Source organism: Chinchilla lanigera, unplaced genomic scaffold (genome assembly GCF_000276665.1).
Source record: "Chinchilla lanigera isolate Chin_1 unplaced genomic scaffold, ChiLan1.0 scaffold00007, whole genome shotgun sequence".
Lineage (NCBI taxonomy): Eukaryota > Metazoa > Chordata > Mammalia > Rodentia > Chinchillidae > Chinchilla > Chinchilla lanigera.
In genome coordinates, this window is record NW_004955408.1 from 4,235,048 (window position 1) to 4,255,151 (window position 20,104).

The 20,104-nt window shown below is 46.3% G+C and overlaps 4 protein-coding genes across 6 annotated transcripts in view; 2 read left to right on the forward strand and 2 right to left on the reverse strand.

Annotated features, from left to right (window-relative positions):
• Gdf9 (growth differentiation factor 9) overlaps nucleotides 1-4,748 on the reverse strand; it is a gene marked incomplete in the record, with an annotated part of 5,588 nt that extends 840 nt beyond the window's left edge. The window contains 3 exon segments of one of the 2 annotated variants that reach the window (XM_013508382.1): nucleotides 1-355; nucleotides 2,373-2,571; nucleotides 4,668-4,748. In XM_013508382.1, the coding sequence (XP_013363836.1) occupies nucleotides 1-355; nucleotides 2,373-2,505 (488 nt within the window). 2 annotated transcript variants of the gene reach the window in all.
• Nucleotides 4,749-5,024: 276 nt separating this feature from the next.
• On the forward strand, nucleotides 5,025-6,295 carry LOC102006544 (cytochrome b-c1 complex subunit 8). Of its 2 annotated transcripts, none has more exons than XM_005376118.2 (3): nucleotides 5,025-5,117; nucleotides 5,259-5,425; nucleotides 6,097-6,295. In XM_005376118.2, exons 2-3 carry the CDS (start codon nucleotides 5,272-5,274, stop codon nucleotides 6,189-6,191), a joined length of 249 nt encoding a protein of 82 aa, XP_005376175.1. In that variant the 5' UTR covers nucleotides 5,025-5,117; nucleotides 5,259-5,271; the 3' UTR covers nucleotides 6,192-6,295. The 2 variants fall into 2 exon arrangements, with proteins under 2 accessions (XP_005376175.1, XP_005376176.1); XM_005376119.2 differs by having other exon boundaries at nucleotides 5,075-5,137.
• A 4,231-nt stretch (nucleotides 6,296-10,526) lies between these two features.
• Leap2 (liver expressed antimicrobial peptide 2) lies at nucleotides 10,527-12,070 on the forward strand. Its single transcript, XM_005376120.2, has 3 exons — nucleotides 10,527-11,059; nucleotides 11,255-11,394; nucleotides 11,795-12,070. The coding sequence occupies exons 1-3, from the start codon at nucleotides 11,003-11,005 to the stop codon at nucleotides 11,829-11,831; spliced, it is 234 nt and encodes a 77-aa protein (XP_005376177.1). The 5' UTR covers nucleotides 10,527-11,002; the 3' UTR covers nucleotides 11,832-12,070.
• Nucleotides 12,071-12,682: 612 nt separating this feature from the next.
• Nucleotides 12,683-20,104, reverse strand: part of Aff4 (AF4/FMR2 family, member 4) — a 57,465-nt gene continuing 50,043 nt past the window's right edge. The window contains exon 20 of the mRNA XM_013508370.1: nucleotides 12,683-18,330. Within this exon, the coding sequence (XP_013363824.1) occupies nucleotides 18,203-18,330 (128 nt within the window). The 3' untranslated portion in view covers nucleotides 12,683-18,202. The remainder of the gene's footprint in view (nucleotides 18,331-20,104) is intronic.

Consider the following 20,104-nt stretch of genomic DNA (forward strand, 5'->3'; position numbering starts at 1 on the left):
GCGCTGGTGTCGTTCAGGTAGAGCAGCAGCGAGGGCGGCGCGCGCACGGCCCGGTCGGCCCCGCCCCCGCACGTGACGTTGACGGACAGGCGGATGCTGCGCGTGCCGGCCGCCACCAGGGGCTGCAGGAGCTGGGTCACGTCGAGCTCAAGCCCGCGGCGGTCGTCTCCGAGCTGTAGCCGGGCGCCGACGGGGAGAGCCCGGCCGGAGGAGCGCGGCCCGCTGGCCGTCAGGCTGCCCGCGCATCTCGCCCCAGGGGAGCCGCTGGCCGCGTAGAGCAAGACCGACTTGAGCAGGCGTTCCACGGCAGCCACGCGGCCCAAGCTGAAGCGCAGCGGCGCCGAGGGGGCGGCCCCTGCGGAGAGAGGGGGCAGTCAGTGCGCACGCGCGGCCGCGGTCCTGCGGGCAAGCCGGGCCGGGCGGGGGCGGGGCTCACCGGGCTTCGGGGGGCGCTTGACCAGCGCGCACCTGCCCACGCTCAGCCCGCGCCACAAAAAGGCGGGGATATTGTGTAGCGTGTGACCTCCTTCCCCTCACTTCCGCGAGAGGAGGGTAACACACAGGCAACGCACGTCCTGCCAAATTCCCGGCACCCAGGCCTGGGTCTGCTCCTTAGAAAAGTCACGGCGGCTTGATGGTGGGGTAAAGGCCAGAGGGCCAAGTCTGAACAGCTCGCTCGGATAGGAAGCCAGTAAGGGAAGTAGTGTTTTTGTTTTGGCAAGTCTATACAAAGAAAAAAAAAAAAACTTCCTAGTAATTTAAAACACATGCTGGGCGTGGTGGCACACACCTGTGACCCCAACTCTGGAGGCTGAGGCAGGAGGATTGCTGTGAGTTCGAGGCCAGCCTGGCCTACGTAGTGAGTTTGAGGCTAGCCTGAATTACAAAGCAAGACCTTGTCCCAAAACAACGAAAAACAAAAAAACAAAAAAATACCCACGAAGCTTGTTAAGATATTCTTTGCCCCAGTGAAAAAAGACATTAAAAACATTTGACTATACACATTAATTTGGAACCCTGGAGACTGAAAACAAATAGAGGTTTTACCGCCACTCCCGTAAAATAGCCCGTTAGGGGAGGGGAATGTGTTCTAAACAGGCACCGCTGTCCTGTTCCGTCAGAATGGCGCGTGTCATGAGCCTGAGTAGTTTTGTTTTGTTTTGTTTGGTACCAGGAATCGAACTCAAAAGAAGAAAGGACTCGAACTCAGGACCTTGTGCTTGCCAGATAGGCACTGGTGCCACTGAGCTATATCCCTACCAAGTACAGCTTTTTAAAGCATCACTTCTCTCACACACGAGACCCCACGCTGCTCTGATTGTGGGCTGACAGATCTGGGGCGTGCTGGGACTGAAACCGGGGCCTCGAGCATGCGAATCATGAACCCTAACACTGAGCTACACACACTGTTCTTGTAAGACCTACCGGAGCAAGGGGGACTTAAGCTGTCCTCTCACGGAAAGCACTGCACAAGAGGAAACACCCTGTTTGATGCAGCATACCATACGAGTTGTTCTAGGCACATGTTCAACAGCTAGGTAATACAAAAATAGATGCTAGCCTTCTTCGGCACTTTCCTCAGCTCTCAGTGCCACCTTTTTTTTTTTTTCTTCTTCTTTTTGAGACAGGGTCTCCCTATGCAGTTGAGGCTGGCCTTGAGCTCACTTTGTAGCCCAGGCTGGTCTGGAACTCTCAACGATCCTCCTGCCTCAGCCTCCTGAGTGCTGGGATTATAGCCGTGGGCCACGACGCCCGGCTCTCAATGCCTTCTTTAAAAGTCCCTTTCAGGTCTGAAATTCTAGTAAATTAGCCCAGTAGGACAGTCAGATCAAGTACCACATTTGCTTCAATGAGATAGTATGCAAAGTAAAGTGCAATTCAAGAAGCAAAGGTGGCACACGCCTGTCATCCTAGCTCTTGAGAGGCTGAGGCAGGAGGATCCCTGTGAGTTGGAGGCCAGCCTGGGATACATAGTGAGTTTCAAGGCCAGGCAGAACTACATAGCGAGACCCTGACTCAAAAACAAAGCAAAAAGCCAGGCGTGGTGGTGCACGCCTGTAACCCCAGCACTCGGAAGGCTGAGGCAGGAGGGTCGTTGCTCGTTTGAGACCAGCCCGGGCTACAAAGTGAGCTCAAGGCCAGACTGAACTGCATAGCGAGACCCTGTCTCAGAAACGAACAAAAAAAATCCAAACAAAGAAAAACAAAGCCCCCCCCCAAAAAAAAAAAAAAAAAACAGAAACAAACACGCCTCCCCCCCAAAAAAACCCGAGAAAACAAAATCAAGAAGCAAAGCCCAATTGCTTTGTGCAACAGGAAGGAAGACGCTTCTATGGCCCCTCCAGCCAGCTAAGCCAGCGGCTCCCACACACCTGTCACCTGGCCTCCAGAAGCGTACTTCTGCGGGGAGTGGGGGGTGAAGAGTCGGACAGTGTTGTAGAGGTGGCTTCTGGTGGGCTTGGGGACCCCCTCCTTGGTGGCGTACGTCTTGTAGAGCTTCTTCATGTAGCGCAGGGCTCTGGAGTCTGGCTGCAGCCGAGGAGGGGCTCCGCCGCGCCCGCCAGACCGGACCTTGAAAAAGGGCGGGAGGAGGCCAGAACTGTGAGCGCCGTCTACGGGCTGCAGCAAGGACCGGGGCGCTGCTTCAGGTTCCAACTTGACACTCGCTGCACTCTGAGCTTCTCCCCCAGACGCCCAAGAACCCAGATTAATAGGAGCACTCAGCCAGGCAAAGCAGTAAAACCCAAGGAGAAAGCCGCGGGGAAGCGCCATGGCGTGGGAGAGCCAGCGAGGACATCTCCCCACGCCCACTTCTTCCTAAAGGCCAGGAGGCCTTCACGTGCGGGCTCCTCAATAACTCTTAGGTGTGCGGGTGGACGGCCTCGCTTCTGTAATCAGAACTCGAGGGTGCCTAGGTGAGGATGCTTTTTATCAGGTTCGTATCAGCTGATACCATCCTAGCTCTCCAATTTGTTATTCGACGCAGCTTTATCTGTTTATTTACTTTCCCTCTTTCTTGGTCATGTACTTAAAACGGAGTAAGTTACTATTACATTAATGGACTATGTAGCTGAGAGTCTAAGAAAATCAAGGATTATCTTAAAAGTTTTTTTGTTTTTTTGTCTTGTTTTTTTAGAAATTAGGATTGTTTTGTTTTTGAGATAGGTTCTCACTCTGTAGTTCAGGATAACCTTAAACTCACTATGTAGCCCAGGCTGCCTTCAAATACTTCCCTCCTCCTGCTTCAGCCTTGAGAGTCCTGGGATTGCAGGCGTGTAGCACCATGCCCAGTGAGAAATTAGGACTTTTAATATGTCCCCTAGGTGCTTTCTGAAACTCCCAAGGCATGTAGAAAAGCGTAAGTATTCAGATTTGTTGGTGTGCAGTTTAGGGTATTAGATTCACTCTTGTCAGTCCTGGCCACCTGTCCAGCTCCCAGGTGCTTGCAATAATTATTCGCTGCGCACTGTTTTGGAGTGAGAGAAAGTCACAATCCACATCGGAAGTTCCAGCGAGCAGAGAACTTGGTGCTCCCAGGTGACTTAGCATAGGGCATGCCTTGGCATTTTGCAACTGTACTTTGCAATTTTGTTTTTTTTTGTTTTGTTTTTTTTTTTTGGTCTTTTCACTTTATAGCCCTGGCTGGTCTCGAACTCACAACGATCCTCCTGCCTCAGCCTCCCCAGTGCTGGGATTACAGGCGTGTACCACTACACCCGGCTTCTCCCAAAATATTTTGAAAGAAGACACCAAGCTGGGTAGGATGGCCTATGTCTGGAATCCCAAAGCTCGGCAGGCTAAGGCAGGAGGCTGGTAGGCTGGCCTATACAGTGAGTTCGAGGCTGTCTTGGAAAACACTGTGTCAAAAAAAAAAAAGGAAAGAAAGAAAAAGTGGGCTGGGGCTGCAGCTCAGTGGTACAGCCCCCACCTAGCATGCCCGAGGCCCTGGGTTGAACCTCCAGTCCAGTAGGGTGAAAAGAAAGTGCGTGTGTGGGGGTACACATTGCCTTTACTAATTTTAAAATACATCATCTTGATGTCTTTACTTTGGTTCGCACATTTACCTACACATGCTTTGGCTGAAGTTTGGAGATGTCTGCAGGCGCTGTGAAATATATATTTTATTTTTATGAATGACCCAGATGGGGTGAGAGTTCACTGGAGTATTTTTGTCCTTCACTGTTACAAGTAAGTATGTGTGTTCCTGCCTTGGAGCTGAGACCAGGCTAGATATTTTTTAGAAGAATGAGGCTAAGGAGCAGCACGAAAAGCCAAAGGAATGCCACCGAGCGCCGCCCCGGGGAGACGACCCGCTGGAAGAAAGTCAACCCGCGCTCACACAGGGTGGAAACCGTGCAGTAACTCTGCTGCAAAAGCTGAGGGTGAGAAAACACTCTAGACGGTTCAGGGAGAGGTCAGTCCGGACGACCGCGGCCAGCGATGCCGTTAACCTCCGCGACCCCGCGCGCAGCCCTGGCGGGGAGGCGCCCCGGACAAGGGTCAAGCCGCAGCCCGTGCTTTAGGGCAGCCTGTACACCCCGCCGCGGCCCGATCCCGCGGAAGCAGCGCCGGCCGCCCCACCCACGCCGCGTGCGCACTGCCCGGCACTGTCGATGTGTGCGGCCGAGCTTGAGCCGTCTGGCTTCCATCCTGAAGCCACAGGTTACCAGGAGAAACGCTGGGTCTTGGGCCCTGATTCTGCACTGGGTCGCCGATGGCCTGGAAGGAGCCGAGCCCCCTCGAGCTACCGGACGAGACAGCGTGACCCCTCGCGGGCCCGGGAGCGGCTGACCCCTTTCTCTTCCCGCCTGCAGCGCCCCGCGCCTCCCAGCCTGAGGCTTCTGGGATTAGACCGAGCAGGGAGACAGGAGCCCGCCACACCGGGGCCAGGGGCTTCCGGCGACCCCAGGGCTTCGCTAGGCAGCCCCCGGGCCCCGCCCACCCCGCCACCGGCCAGCCCACTGCTCTTCAGAAGTGGGGGATTACGTCCTCCCCTGGAGTCCACAGAAAATGGTATCCCCCGGAAGTGGCTTCCGGCTTCTGGAAGCGGCTTCCTGTCCCACCGGAAGTGACGTAAAGCAGGTGGCGCGGCGTCGGTGGAGGGCGAGGTGACCCCGGTGCGCAAATGGGTCTCGAGGTGGTGGGGGCGCACCTGGGCTGGGGGAGCAGGAGGAGTGCGGGCGGGCACTGGGCGGGGGCCCCGCGCGGGCTGTCGCGCGACCCGAGGCTGAGCGCAGCCCTCCGACGTTTGACTGCAGGGTCGCCGCCAGCATGGGCCGCGAGTTTGGGAACCTGACGCGGATGCGGCATGTGATCACCTACAGCTTGTCGCCCTTTGAGCAGCGCGCCTTCCCGAACTACTTCAGCAAGGGAATCCCCAACGTGCTGCGCCGCACCCAGGCCTGCGTTCTGCGCGTGGTGCCGCGTGAGTGCCCGGGCGGGCGCGGGGACCGGGCGGGCGTCCGGGAGCACTGCCGCCGGCTCTGCCGCTGGTCACGTGATGCCCAGGCGAGCGGGCTAAGGTCGCTTGGTGACTGCAGCGTCTCACTGTGAGGTTATCGTTACCCGCTTACCGGCGACCGAGTGTCGTGGTGGCCGTGCTGCGGACAGCGCTTGCCCGTGGCCCGGCATCCTGAACGTGCCAGCTGCCGCGGCGCACCCCGCGAGACAGCGTCGCACCGGGCCGTTCAGGCCGGCCTTGAACTCACTCTGTAGCCGGGCTGGCCGCAGACTCGTGGCGATCCTCCTGCCTCAGCCTCAGGCACCCTAGGGCCGGGATTACGGGCGTGCGCCGCCGTGCCTGGGAGAGTGTACACTTCCCGTAACGATAGCTGTCGATCCTTTCTTGTGCAGCTCAGGCTGGCCTTGAACGGGCGGCAGCCCTGCTGCCCCGGCCCAGCCGTGCTGGGAGTACAGTGTGCACCGCCGCGCCCGGCCGGGTTTGTTTTGGTCACTTGTTAAGTGGGTTTGTAACGTGACCTCTTGCTGCTGCAATTTAAAAGTACTGGCTGTAAAGCCAGAGAGAATGAGGAGGGCAGGAGAGAGGGCTGAGGACTGCGTCTTACGTATGCTTTCTCTCGCTTTTGACTTCTGAAGCATTTGTAGTGGCTTACCTTATCTACACGTGGGGGACCCAGGAGTTTGAGAAATCCAAGAGGAAGAACCCAGCTGCCTATGAAAATGACAAATGAGCGGCTCCTCCGTGTGACAGTGCTGCTTCTGAGAGATACTTCTTCGGGAGAGGAGTCCGTGTTGTAGTTTCTTAAAGACACAATAAACTTCCTATGGGCCACGCGCTGCGACTCTGCGTTTCTGTGAGAATGCTTGGTGTGACTGCCAATCCTCGAGTTCATGCAGCCTCCCTTCACCCTGAGTCCTCAGCAGTTTGCCTAACGTGGGCTTTTGATGAAGGAGCGGGCTTACTCCTTGCCCTGTACCTACAAGAAAGTAGGTTATAAAGTTCGCAAAGCAGTTTAGGTGCTGTGCTTTGGGGAAGGGGGAGTGTTTGTTCTTGGCCCTCTGCTCCCATTACAACCGCAAAGCCTGGTAACTATGTGCTAATTACTGGGTCGGGTATCTTCTAAGACATACAAATAAAGTTTTAAGGTTAACAAGTACCAGTATTCCTATTTTGCGGATGAAGAAACAGATTAAGTAATTTGCCTCACATCTTTAGAGCAGTGAAGGGAGAGCCCAGGACCAATGTATGTGGTTTTTTTTTTTATGCCAGGAATTGAACTCAGGGCCTTGCCCTTGCCAGGCAGGCGCTTGTGCTGCTGAGTTTTATTCCCAGCCCCCACTGTGTGTTGCTAACACTTAAGTTGCCTTTCAGTGCAGGCTCTCCTTAGCCTGAGAAGTCAGCTATGAAAGGAGGGCATGAGGCGATTCCTTTACCTATACAGCAGGGCTCAACATACTATGGCTGTGGACCATTCAGCCCCAAATATGGCACCTGAAAAACGTTTGGCCCTGCTCCAGAGCCTTTGAGTTACTCTTTCAGTCAAAAAGGGGCCATTTCCCCCTTACTAGATGGGATAGGGAAGTATGGTTAGGTGTGGTTGGCAGTTGTGTGCTCTGGCTCTGCTGTTTTTAGAAAGGTCCAAGGATACTTCCTGCTACCTACAACTTTCGCAGTCTAGCTGAGTTTCTGGCTCAGGCTATCTTTACTTTTAATAATTATTGCTATTGCTTTTAAGAACCAAAATGATTTTCAGCAAAAAACCCAAGACAAATTGCATTGACCCAATGCAATAGGTAGGATATGGGAGTGGCTATGACTGACAATCTGGCCCAAACCTTTAAATTGTGACTTCCTTACTCTGATACAGGCAAGAAACCTGTATTATTGAACCTTAAATTTCTCATCTATACAACAGAAACACTAAAGTCCTTAGGTTGTGATGAAGTGATGTTTGTGTCTGGTAAGGTGATACAGGTTAACAGGGCAGATATCTGAGGGTGTCTTGCGCCCAGACAGGTCATTTTCCTATTTAGCTCTTTGTCCAGATTTATTCCCGGGTCTTGTTGCCAGGTGTTGCAACATGTTTGGGTCATAAACTCCTTTGGGAACCTGATGAAAGCGCTGGGTGCAAAGGCAGTATAAATGCACCCAGTCTTATCCTGCATTACTGAGGTAGCTTCCCAGGCCAGGGGAAGACCACTGCTGGACAGGTGGTTAAGGTCCTGCTTCTCATTCTGCCCCAAGCTTCCCAGAGGACAGAGCCACTCTCTTCCATGTTCCTGGTGTTGCATACACCTGTAGTGGACTCCTCTGGAGTTACCAGCTCAAAAGAACCAAACTTACCAGATACCGAGCCTGTTGGTGTGAATCTCTTCTTATCCCAGGAGCACTCTACTGAGGCAGCCTGGATCGGTATAAACCCTTTGATGTACTAAATTTCTGTTAGTGGCTAAAACAGTCTGCTCTAGGTCTGTCTCTTGCCAAGGGGCTTCTGACGGGGGGACCATGGATCTCACCTTTCCACCGAGGCGCCGAGGCGGTGGTGGTATGCAATATGGTGTGTTGTAGCTTGGAGCTCCGATACAACACATGAGACGGGGGATCATTTCGTAGAGCCCTTGTATTTGTCAAAATCTGCAGAGAACTTGAGTAAAGCTTTCAAACGGCGGGCAGGGGGCCTCAGTGCTAACCATCCTTAAACCCGGAGCCCCCGGCCTTAAGTGTGGCTTTTTTTCACTGGCTGTGGCACAACCACTTCTTCCATGTAATCCGTCTTTCCCCAAAGACCTCCACCCTCATGGGGTTTTTATGGGCTATAGTCTCCCAACAAACTGCCCAATGTGCAGGCCCACAAGTCAGCACCAGCCACCAAAAAAATGCACTTTGATCTTCTGTTGATTCTTACCTGGAAGTTTTTCCATTTACAAGCTGTTCATCTTTTACTAGGCACCTCTTGCTCAGGGATAACAAAAGTTTCCAGTTACTGCCAAGTCCTAACGATCTCTCCACCTGGAATGTAGTTCACACAGCTGCGCTCCCTCTCTCTCCCATTTCATCCTAGGTACATACCTCAGAAGCAGAAAGTCCAAGCTGTATCCAGTGACCGTCTCCGCTATCAAGTTGGTCTCATTTTCTTGTAAATTAATCATCTGGACCCCCAAACGCCAGTACTGGAGAGACCTGAGATCTACTCCCATCTTACTGAGTGAAACAGAGACAAAAGCCGGCTGGGTGTACTATGGAGACCTGAGGCGCCTCCCTCCCAGCCAAGCAAGCATTCTTTCTTATGGCTGAGGCTGCTGAGGCCTTTTTCTTGGAGAAAGAAGTAACTATTTATTTATTCAGCAAAATATTTGATTGCAGAGAGCCCATGAACTTTAAAGTATTTCTTAAATTTTAGGAGTAGGTTTTCACAATCAAGTGATGGGATAGCTACGCTCAAGGGCTGTCCAATTAGCCATCTAACACCTGCATGCTGCTCTGCTTCTCAAAGTTTGATTTTTGCTCTTTATTTACAACGACAGAGTTTGTGTAGATGTTGAGATACTTGCGCTAGCAGAGGCTCCTTCTAGAAAGCGTATGTGACGAGTGTCTTGGGATGCGTGGTCCTTTTCCTCATGCACAGGGGGCGAGGGCTTTCCTCTTTCCTTGCTGTGGTATTGACTCAGAAATTAACACAGGTCTGATTCTGCTTGGAATATAGGAAGGCAGAATGCAGGATGAGTGGACTCATCGTTTTTTCCCCCGATTTACGCTCTTTAAAAAATCAGATTTTACTGGTACATTTTGGGTATACATAATGATCACATTCATCAGAGATATCTGTACCTGTACACGCTACAACTTGATTATTTTCCCCCCTTGCCTACCCTCCAAACCCCTCCTCCCCTGCCCACTTACAGGAGTCATCTTTTGGATGGGTTCCATGTCACTGCAGGCTGCTGAAAGGGAGGCTGGCACTGAGCCCACAGACCCAACTGGTTCTGGGACATCACACTGTTCAGCCTTTTGCTTAACTCATCAGATGTGTGCTCTTACTCAATGCTCACTGAGTGACCACAGAGTTTCCCCTCGACCCTGCAGAAGTTCCTGGTTAGTGCCCTTTCTGGGTTCATTTTGTAGCAACCTCAAGGATGAAGGGAGCAGCTAACTAGTCTTCAATTTGTAAGACTGGTGAGCTGGGTTTGGTAGACCTATCTACTTCTCAATGATTCTAAAGTCCAAGCCACCGTGTCCTCTTCCTTCCAACCAAGCTCCGCGGTATCAAGAGGACTGGAACCCAGATAGGCAGATTTGTGGAATCACATCCCACCCAGTGCCAGCTTTGAGGTCCTTCATATCACCGTATTTCACCTTGGCAAGAACCTTTTATTTGCTTGGTCATAGGACTGGTGATGATTATGATGTCATTTAATTAGTACTCACGCTACTTATGGTTTGAGACAAGGTCCTGCTATGTAGTTCAGGCTGGCCTCATACACAGTGAGCCTTTTGCCTCAGCCTCCTAAGTATGAGGATTACAGGAGTGCGACACCATGTCCAGCACCACATCCAGCAACTCCCGGTCTACATACATGTCCTCTTGATCTAAAAATCTACAGATTCCTACTAAAGCCAGTAGATGTTTTGGACTTTGGAGTTATTGCAGCCCCTACGCTTGTCTGCTGGAAGAAAATACTCTGCCAAGCCTTCACTCAACTACTGGGTATAAAGCCCATTATTGAATCCTGTCACTTGCCAACTTCTCCCATGTAGCAGCTCTGGTTAACTCCCCACTTACGTCCACAACCTACAATCAGTTCACCTACGGGCCCATATGGCTCGGGCCCCTGTTGATTGCTCTTCTCCTGGGAAGCACTGGGGAGGCTGTACTTTCGAATTTACCTTAACTGGGTTGTCATGTTACGAGCTGGTACAGACCGCCAGGTGATGGCCCATCTATGCCGATGGGAATCTTGCTTACATCTGCTCCCTCAGAAGGGATTTAAGGGCCACACTGAACACAACAGATCAGTGCTCCTAGCAAGAAAAAGCTCAGCATTTCTTAGGACTTCACTGTTAGAACTGTGTCTTGACAGTAAGGACTGCCCTGAGCTATTTTAGGGTGCGTGTACATGCGTACATGTGCTGGGAATTCAACCCAGGTTCTCACACGTTTAGTACACGCGCTACCACTGGGCTACACCCACAGTGTGCTATTTTAGAACAGAATGTGGCTAGGCTCCCAGTCTCCCCCTCGGGGTTCACGTGGCTCCCAAAGGAAAGGAAGGGCAATGTGGACTTTTGATACAATGGGTAAAAAGGTCCAGGTCAGCAACACAATCACTCAAAGTCCAGATGAAGGATCAGTAAATACAATGTGCCTGAAAGTAGCCCTTGAGCACATTCCTCTGGTAGACATTAACTCGATTAAATTGATCTTGATTACAAAATACAAACTTTGCCCCCTCTCATCTGGCAACCACGAGAAAGGCAGATGTCAGTCTATAAAAGGAAGCGGTAACCGTGCTTGGCTTCCAGGCTCCAACGTCCTCTGCCAAGATGTGGCACCTCAAACTCCTTGCAGTGCTCATGATCTGCCTGTTGCTGCTGGGCCAGGTAAGGAAGGAGACGCACGTGTGTCTGTGGACTGGTAGTGGCACTGGAATTCAAGTGGACCTAGAGAGACAAACCCAGTCCTGAGGAGCGGTTCCTGTTCTGAGCCTACAGAACCGGAGAATGATCCTTCTGTGAAGGTGTGCAGCAGGGTACCATTTCTTCCACACCTGAGGTGACTCTGTCTTTGCTCTACAGATAGATGGCTACCCTATACCAGAACTGAGCTCGGCAAAGAAAAGGCCACGAAGAATGACCCCATTTTGGAGAGGAGTTTCCCTCAGGCCCATTGGAGCCTCCTGCCGGGATGATTTCGAGTGTATCACAAGGTTATGCAGGTAAGCTACCAACCTGGGTGCAGGGCTGAGCCAGAGCCCTGGGAAACTGGGCAGACAAGAGCAGGAAACAGAAGAATGAACCTGGGATGGAGGTGTGGTGTCTGGGCAGAGGCCACAAGCTCTGCGGAGGAGAATCCTCAGAGCCAAGAGCCAGTGAGGTACTACACAAAAAGGTGTACCGGGCTGGGGATTTAGCTCAGCGGCAAAGCGCCTGCCTGGCAAGCGCAAGGTTGTGAGTTCGGTTCCTGGTACCGGAGAAAAACCAAAGACCAAAAAAAAAAAAAAAAAAAGGTGTACCTTTCCTGAGTCCAGACAGCGACCATGCAGAGGAGGGAAAGGTAGCAAAAATGGCCCTGGGCACTTGGAAACTGGTCTTACAAAACATCTTTTTCCCCCCTAGAAAAAGACGCTGTTCCCTGAGTGTGGCCCAGGAATGATGTACAAACCAGGGAAAGAATGCACAACGGTCACCTCCAACAATGCTCCGTTCTATGGAATATTGATTAACGACATTTTGCCTGGAGATACACAAGTGAAGCAATCTTGTGCTTTAATATTTAAAGACAGACGCATGCTTTAAATTGGTCTCCATTTTTTTTTGTTAGAATGTTAATATGTGCGTATTACCAGTTTAGAGTTTATTTTTCTATGAATACTATTAAATAACTCAAACGAATTGTGGCAGTCTGAAATTCAAACTTGAAGGAGGATTCACTGCATACTATAGAAGAAAAAAAAAAAATACACCACACAGTGATGTGATAGCTTCTCCATCTGGAAAGTGTGGTGAGAGTTAACATTTCATCAAGGGTTTTCTACAGGAACACAATGACAGGGAAAGGGTAAAAGTTTAACAATAGCTTTGTGATTAGCCTTGGCAAGTTCCTAAGTTGCTGCCCTGGATCCTGGCCCTTACATTTCACGTAAAGAACTTTTCAGTGAGGGATGAAGATGGGTGCCTGGCACTTGCTACCTGGTGATGTGCATGTTTAGAAGACTCTTAACATACAGGGGGACTGAAATCTAGCTGAATAAAATAGAAGTGTAAGCCACCCAGAATACCAAAAAGAGTCTGAGATGTCTGAGGGAGTAGGGCAAATGTAATCTACACACAAGCGTTCATAGACTGCAAATTCAGAATTTCTATAATTAGAAAAATGAGACTTGTACTAGTGGGACCGGACTTAAAAGAGTAGTACTGGACCCCAAAATACAAAACAAGAATTGCATGAAAAGGGCAAAGTGAGAGTTGAAGAAGTGTAAAGAGCACAGTGTTCATAAACTTTAATACAGAAAATCTATTTGATATTTATTAAACTTAGTTTTTCCAGCTATGGTTTGGCATTATACAAAGCATCTTAATGACACAGTAGAGTTAAAAAGATTTTTACAAATTGAAATGTGATACCCTTGTCTCCAAATATTTTAATTGCCATAAATTTGTTTAAAAATACACATTAAACACGTTTGACACTCTAAACTTTCTATAATCTCAATACCACAAAATACATATAATATACTATACAGATGTGGAAAAATCTAGTTAGTATATAATACTTTGCTCACCATTAACAGCTTTATTTTGTGAAATGCACATACTGTACTGACTTAGAAATCCTAGCTTTTGAACCCCAAAGTACCTCTGAAATTTTAATGTATTGCAACAAATAAAAATCACAGTATATAATTGCAATTTTGGTTGAAAATGTCAGATGCCTAAATATTTTGGATAAAAGAAATATCAAACAAAGATTAGGGTCATGTACAAAACAAAGGCATCCTATTAGTCACTAACAGTACCTTTCTGCACAATTGACAGGCTTATAATTTATCAACAGCGTTACCTCCCCTCCAAAACCCTCCCCAAATAGCAATTATTTACCAAATAATTTTCAAATAACATAAAAGGATTTTCAATAAATATATAAGCATTTCCATCCTCCATATACAAAATTTCTTAAAATCATCCAGAACGGAGGCTAGATACAGTACTTTCCTAACTGTGCTTACCAACTCCACACCTGGCCCCCACGGTGGCGCCTGCATTTTCCGGCTCGGAGGCTGGGCCAGCTCTGTTGGTGAGCCCCACTCCCACCCCAGTGCTGCCGAGTGCTGACTCACATTAATGACACGCCAGGGGGTTTGTACAGCTGTGAAATGGCAACACTCCTTGAACAGCAACAACTGACTCCACAACAGGGATAATCATGGCCTCAATTTGAAAGGCAATGCTTCCAAATAGGTGCTTTTGAGAGAGGAACCTAACAGGTAGAAAATTCCAATGGTTAAAAGCTGCAAAGGAACCCCACACAGAAGTCACAGGAGGTCAAAACCAAGTATTATCAGAATTTCTTGGTGGGAGCTTTCCCACACTCATTTAAAGAACTTGTTTTTGTCTTTAATAATGATAATTTATGCTTGGCTGAACAATGGTGGCAAGGAGAGGTCCATGCTAACATTTCCGAAAATCAACTTCTTGCTGTGATGACTGCTTAGGCTATTTTAGGATACTTTAAATATCTATGACGTGGTGAAAAGTTAACTTGAACCCCATAGTCTATAACTAAATTCCATTTAAACAGGGATTTAGGTATTCTTTCCATTCCCTTTTCTGAAGGTAATTAAGTTCTTTTTAATTAACCACAGGGTCCAACATCCCTTTACCAAATTTTACAATTTATTTCCTGTCATTTGCTCGCTTGGTTCTGGAGTCCAGAAATCTGAATTGCATTTCTCCACTAGCGAGTGGGTGAAAGGTGGTATGTACGTTCACAAACATGACTCATTTAGTCTCTTGTCCCTGCATATTCCAAGCCACTCAATGATTATTTCTTCTACTGATTTTACTGAATAGCAACCTTTGGTGTGCAATATTGTTACCGGAAAAAAGCCTGCCTCTCCAACACACTGATACATGAAGTTAAATGAAATCTGTGTTCCATATTAATCTAGGGAATGAGTCACAGGAGCCTATGTGGATTTGAAATGTTCTGGCTCCCTAAGTTACTTAGGTTTTATTGTTGTTTTCTTTTTTAAAGCATCAACACAATCTGCCTGAAGCAGTCATCCCCAGTAGATGTTCCTGGGACCCAGATGCAAACTCCTATAAATCAAAATGCAAAATGAAGTCATTTTGTTCAATTAGCTACCACAAAATTAAAATCTTTCCCACCCTGTAAGAGCCCTATTACACTACAGAAGGGCTCAAATATATTTTAAAAGTTAATTTACTACAAATCATAGTAATTAAGCTTTAACAATCTAAAGGAATACACATTGCACCCTTGAACATTATTATTCAAGGTATCAACAAGAAAGTGTCTTAGATCAATTTAATAAATAATGTGGAAATAGTTGCACTAAGCTAAAATACTAAACACACATTTTTGACAAACTAATTTCATGTTTTCATACATACATACATATATATAAAGTGTGTATGTGTACAGAATTTTAAGATCCAAAGTTGCATACTCTCATACCTGGAAGAGTGCACAGAGTACCCTTCCTCTACACAGCTATGCATCACTGACTGAAACCATCACTGACTGCTCTGAAACTCCACCAAGTACTGGCTTCCAAAGCCAGAACTTTCATTTAAAATAGGTGCCTTTGTAGGCTCCTGCTTCACAATGCAAGCGCATTCATTAAAAGTTAATGTTCCAAAGGTTCTGCTGTTAAATACGAAATGATGCTTCCTGTCCTAGTTGATTAAAACCTTTCGTGAAAAGAAACAAACAAGTTAAAAACAGTGAACCTACTAAAGCACAAGTGTATCATTCAAAGTGCAGCCCAGATGCCTATGTAAACCCAGTGCAAGAGCTCCCTAGAAACACAGGCATGTGTAGGCACGTGCACACCTTAATCTAAACTGCTTTTATACTGGACAATTAAGAATTCTCCAATTCTTAATTAAGAAGTGGTGCTCAGTTTTCTCCATTCTTCAGCAGCTATAGCTGTAAATTTATCTTAAGTGTTCACTGCTTATAAAGTTTACTTCTTGGTTCCTTGCCCAGAAAAAGGTGGCACTGAGGCAGGGAAAGGGCTGGATGCTCTCCAGCCAGACGGGAGCCTGGGTCAGGCCATAGAAACCTGAATCACTGGCAGGCAGTGCTCACCGTGGCCCAGCCAAGCCTGGGCAAGACTACTCTGACAGCTTCATCTGACGCAACTGGTATGCTGGTTGCCTGGAAAGAGTCCAGTGGGGAAGCCTGCTGCCTCCTGGAATACAAGGATGGTCTTAAAGAGCAGTCAATTGAGTAATTTTTTTCAACAGTTGCTATTTCCATAAACTGTACATTAAGTACAAGTTTCAGACTAAGTTTTAGCCACCTGTCAAATTCAGTTTGCAATGTTACAAAACACTGAAGACACCGACTGAGGGAGGGATGGTCACCTGTACAGGAGTTCAAAGTGTGTGCGGACAAGATGACACAGAGAGCATCTGATAAGACAGAGAGGGGAGTGGTAGTTCTACAGACCATGGTATATCTGAAAATTCAATTATTCAGGACTGGATTTTGATCCATTCCCCATTACTACCTTGTAGGAAAAACTCTCCACAAAGAAAAGCTTCAAAAATTCATTCTACAAAAATTAACACGGTTTTTAAGAGGCAATATCTTACAGCAGCACCATAAACACATAGGAAACTCTGCTTTAAGAAAACATCAGTGTAACCCCAGAAATGTTCCTGCTCCCTTTCAAGACACAGAGACAAAATGCACTGGAACTCAGAGGTACCCTGATGGCTGCTGTTAGCTGCAAATTAAGGAATCAGAGTCACAGAAGTCAGAGAAGGACAGGACATATATATACTTGATTAACCATTATTTCTACTAAAGAACTATCATAACTGCTGAGGAATTGTCCTCTTAAAGAAAACTGTTCCTAGAACACACTAAGATTAAATTAAAAGCTATCAGAGTCAATTTCTCCAAGAGAAAAAGGTTAAATTCTACATAATTTGAAGACCTCAGTCTTCAATGGTATGTAACAAAAACTTGAGGCACAAAACCATTAGAACTCTACAGACATGAAGCCGCAGGACAGTGAGAGTTCACCGGCTTCACAAGTTAAGTGTAACAGACTCAAGCAGAGGATTCACTGCACCACTGGACCTGGAGATCTGTTCCTTCTTTCCCCTTTCTGGTTTTAAGCCTCAGCAATCATCTACAAATAGAGTAGGGCAATCGTTTTTCCTAACTGGATAGATTCAGTTTTGGAATAAGAAGACAAGCTATTTCTTTTGAAGCAGCATTACCCAATTAGACTAAGTCATGTCTAACTTTTTAAAAGCATTAACTTTTAAAAAATGATTAATCCTTATGTGACCCTAAAGGGAGATTTAAAATGAAAGAAAATTTATTATTAATGTAAAGGACAATCTGGTCCTAGTGTTAAATTTTATCTGTAAACAATCCACAGAGTCTTCATTTAAAGGTAAGATTTAAGGCACACCAGACATGATAGGGGCACTCAAAACAAAGTACTGAGGGTGCATTTCTCCCCCTTGACTCCTTTATGCATCTTGTAGGGAAGGGTGCTCTGATATACAATTCTTATGGAGCTGGCTTCTTAAGCTCTATCACTGCTCTCCTCCCCTTTCCAGGAGCTCACACTGAACCAAGTTAGTACTTTTCTGTGTGAATATTCCAATCCTATAGAAACATACACCATTAATGGGGGTCTTTAAAATGGAGAAATTCATCATCTCTACATCAGGCATTAGCACTGTAAGTTGTATAGCAAAACCACACACACCAACAATATCAGCCACTGCATGCTCATATCAGAGCATCACAAGCAAGTATGGGGGGAAAATTCTCCAAAGAGATTTTAACATTTGAACATTATTAACTGAAGAGATGTAGGCAGGAACCCTTAGGAGATAAATCATCCTTTTTCAAGAGTAACTTACTCTGCACTTCAATTAAGTGTCAAATGATTAGCATCAAGAAGACCAGTTTTAATAAATTCCATGAAATATTAAGATTGTCCTTTTTATGAAACCCTTCAAAATGATATGCTTCTCCTAGAATGTCTGCCTGGTCTCTTTTGTAATGCATTAAATGCAAGTTATAGTCACCTTGTGATTGTTATAGTGTTAACACACATTCACAGTTTTGAAATAATGCATACCGAATCAGACACATTTCATTTTTTTTACATCCATGTCGAATGTCATCTTCTCCTATTTAAATGATTTCTTATGTGTAGAAGAATGCTTAGTACTAAGTATAAATATTACAATAATAAAACTGTCGCTAAGATTTGAAATAATATCAGGTAGTAGAGATAGAAAGAACATATCCCTATTTACTCACAGAAGAGCTACCACAAAAAAAATTAGGTAATGAAGCTCCCAAAATATATAAATAAAAATGCCTACATTATGTTTATGCTAAATATTCAACAGAGTAAATTTATAAGCAGAAATAACTAAGTTTTAAACAAGCCCCAATCTGGGAACCTAAAAAAATTAAAATAAATAGAATTTTACTTGGTTAGTTACAAACTGCAACTGGAATTCAATCATATTATAGATTACAACATCATTTTATCAATGTGCTGCAGATTTAACATTTAAATAACATTTAACATTTAGCGTTTAAATAATTTTTCACATTGGGAATATTGAAGGGGTCAACTGATACAATAGCTTTGGGTTATAAACAACACATGAACCAAGGAGGAGAAACTCATTCCTCACTCTTAGTGTTGACTGGGTGACATGTTATGGCAGTTTTCCTTTGTGATGTGACACAGTGTTGTGGAGAAAATCAGAGGCAACGAGAATGTGTTCAGTTCAAGATACCAACTTGGCATCCTGGCGAAGCCAGTGCAGTCCCTGCCGGGTGTAACGAGCTAGATCTGTCATGATGCTTGCATTAAAGATGAGAGGGCCCATTACTTTATCCAGTTCAGCAAAGAATTCTAGAAAACCAAAAACATTCATTAAATAATGCACACTCTTTCGAACTTCTGTTTAAAATTGAGTCTAGACTACAAAACAGCATTCGTATGAAGTAAAAAACCTCCCACACTAAAATGGTAAATCTCAGAAAACGCATCCCCATTGTCTCTCAAGTTATGTTGTTCCTGAAATCATGCCACATTTTAGAAAATGCAGTCTGAAATTAAGTGTTATATGTACATGCAGAATACCACTGATGATATTCATAAACTGTTATTATGTATCAGAATGGATAAATAGTGCCACACACATACACAGTGCCTATTTGATTACTCAAAACATTCTCTTTATACAGTTTCTGTGTAAGAAGTAAATGGCACAAAACAGAAGACACTCCTTTTAAAAATTTTGCTCATTTTTATTACCATAAAAGCACACACTAACCGAGTATTGAGGAAGATATTCTTTGTTTTTTTTTTTCTTTTTCTTTTTCTGGTACCGGGAATCAAACTCATGACGCCCTTGCCAGGCAGGCGCTGTGCCGCTGAGCTAAATCCCTAGCCCCAAGGAAGATATTCCTTGCATGTTTCCCATAATAGCCCTTGTGAGGTTAGATGATTATGACAGTCTGCACTCAACCTTTCTGCTGTAATTGTATGTCGTGTATCAGTGATAAAACCCTTATTTTCACACAGTAGTTTAAAAATTCAAGGGATATAAATGAAAGGATGCTTCCTATGTGAACAAATAAAGGCTGCATGTGAGGGAAATTGGGAGGGAGAACAATGTCCTAGGCTTTGAGTCCAATGTAATTATGGGAGCAGAAAAAAGGGTGTAAGACTAGACATTGAGTGTTTTTAGACATGCAGAGAAAAAAGAGTTTTTAAGATACCATGCTATTTAAACAGGGCAGAGAGTAACCAAACACTTAAGGGAAGGCTCATCTTTACAGAATTCTAGCTAATAAATGCAAAAGGAATGTGAGAATACAAAATTACTAATGAGAGCTGGGGATGTAGCTCAGTAACAGAATACTTGCCTAATACACACAAGGCCCTAGGGTTTCAATGCCTGGTACCACTAAGAAGAGCGGGAGGGTGAAGTGGAGCTAGTACAATCATGGACCTAGGCAATGATCATCAACAAATGTCACAAGCGTAAGTTAAATAGAGAATTCTACATCAGAGTGATCAGACTGACATCACCTGAATAACTACTAACCAGACTGATTACAGAAAGGGTAATTATTACATGCATCCTAATATGGAGCATTAGTAAATCTAGCACACTGCCTGTGTCAGTGGTGGTGAACCTGCGGGATGTGTGCCACTGCAGGCACACAGAGCCCTTCTGTAGGTACACGAACCACGTCACTCCAGCAGCCTAGATAACTTGTTTTTCTAAACTCAGTATTTAGGTTTAATTTGGCACTTTGCAATAAATAAGTGGGTTTTGGGTTACAGTCTGGGCACTTGGTCTCTAAAAGGTTCACTATCACTGGCCTACAGAGTATTCTTTTTATTTTTATTTTTATTTTTTTTGGTTTTGGTTTTTCTCCGGTACCGGCAACCTAACTCACAACCTTGAGCTTGTCAGGCAGGCGCTTTTGCCGCTGAGCTAAATCCCGAGCCCCCCTACAGAGTATTCTTATTTAAAACACTTGAGGGCTGGGGGTATAGGTCAGGGGAAGGGCGTTTGCCCATAAAGTTCGATGCCCTGGGTTCAATCCATAAAAAAAGAGGAAACACACACAGACAAACCAACTGTGCTTGAATCTAATTAATCCCCAATATG

What these genes read in the sequence shown, in the direction of transcription:
- LOC102006544 (XM_005376118.2), top strand. Translation starts at nt 5,272, where the DNA reads ATGGGCCGCGAGTTTGGGAACCTGACGCGGATGCGGCATGTGATCACC. An exon ending in CGTTCTGCGCGTGGTGCCGC is followed by an intron (nt 5,426 to 6,096) that starts GTGAGTGCCCGG and finishes TGACTTCTGAAG; the next exon opens with CATTTGTAGTGGCTTACCTT.
- Leap2 (XM_005376120.2), top strand. Translation starts at nt 11,003, where the DNA reads ATGTGGCACCTCAAACTCCTTGCAGTGCTCATGATCTGCCTGTTGCTG. An exon ending in GCCTGTTGCTGCTGGGCCAG is followed by an intron (nt 11,060 to 11,254) that starts GTAAGGAAGGAG and finishes TTTGCTCTACAG; the next exon opens with ATAGATGGCTACCCTATACC. An exon ending in TGTATCACAAGGTTATGCAG is followed by an intron (nt 11,395 to 11,794) that starts GTAAGCTACCAA and finishes TTTCCCCCCTAG; the next exon opens with AAAAAGACGCTGTTCCCTGA.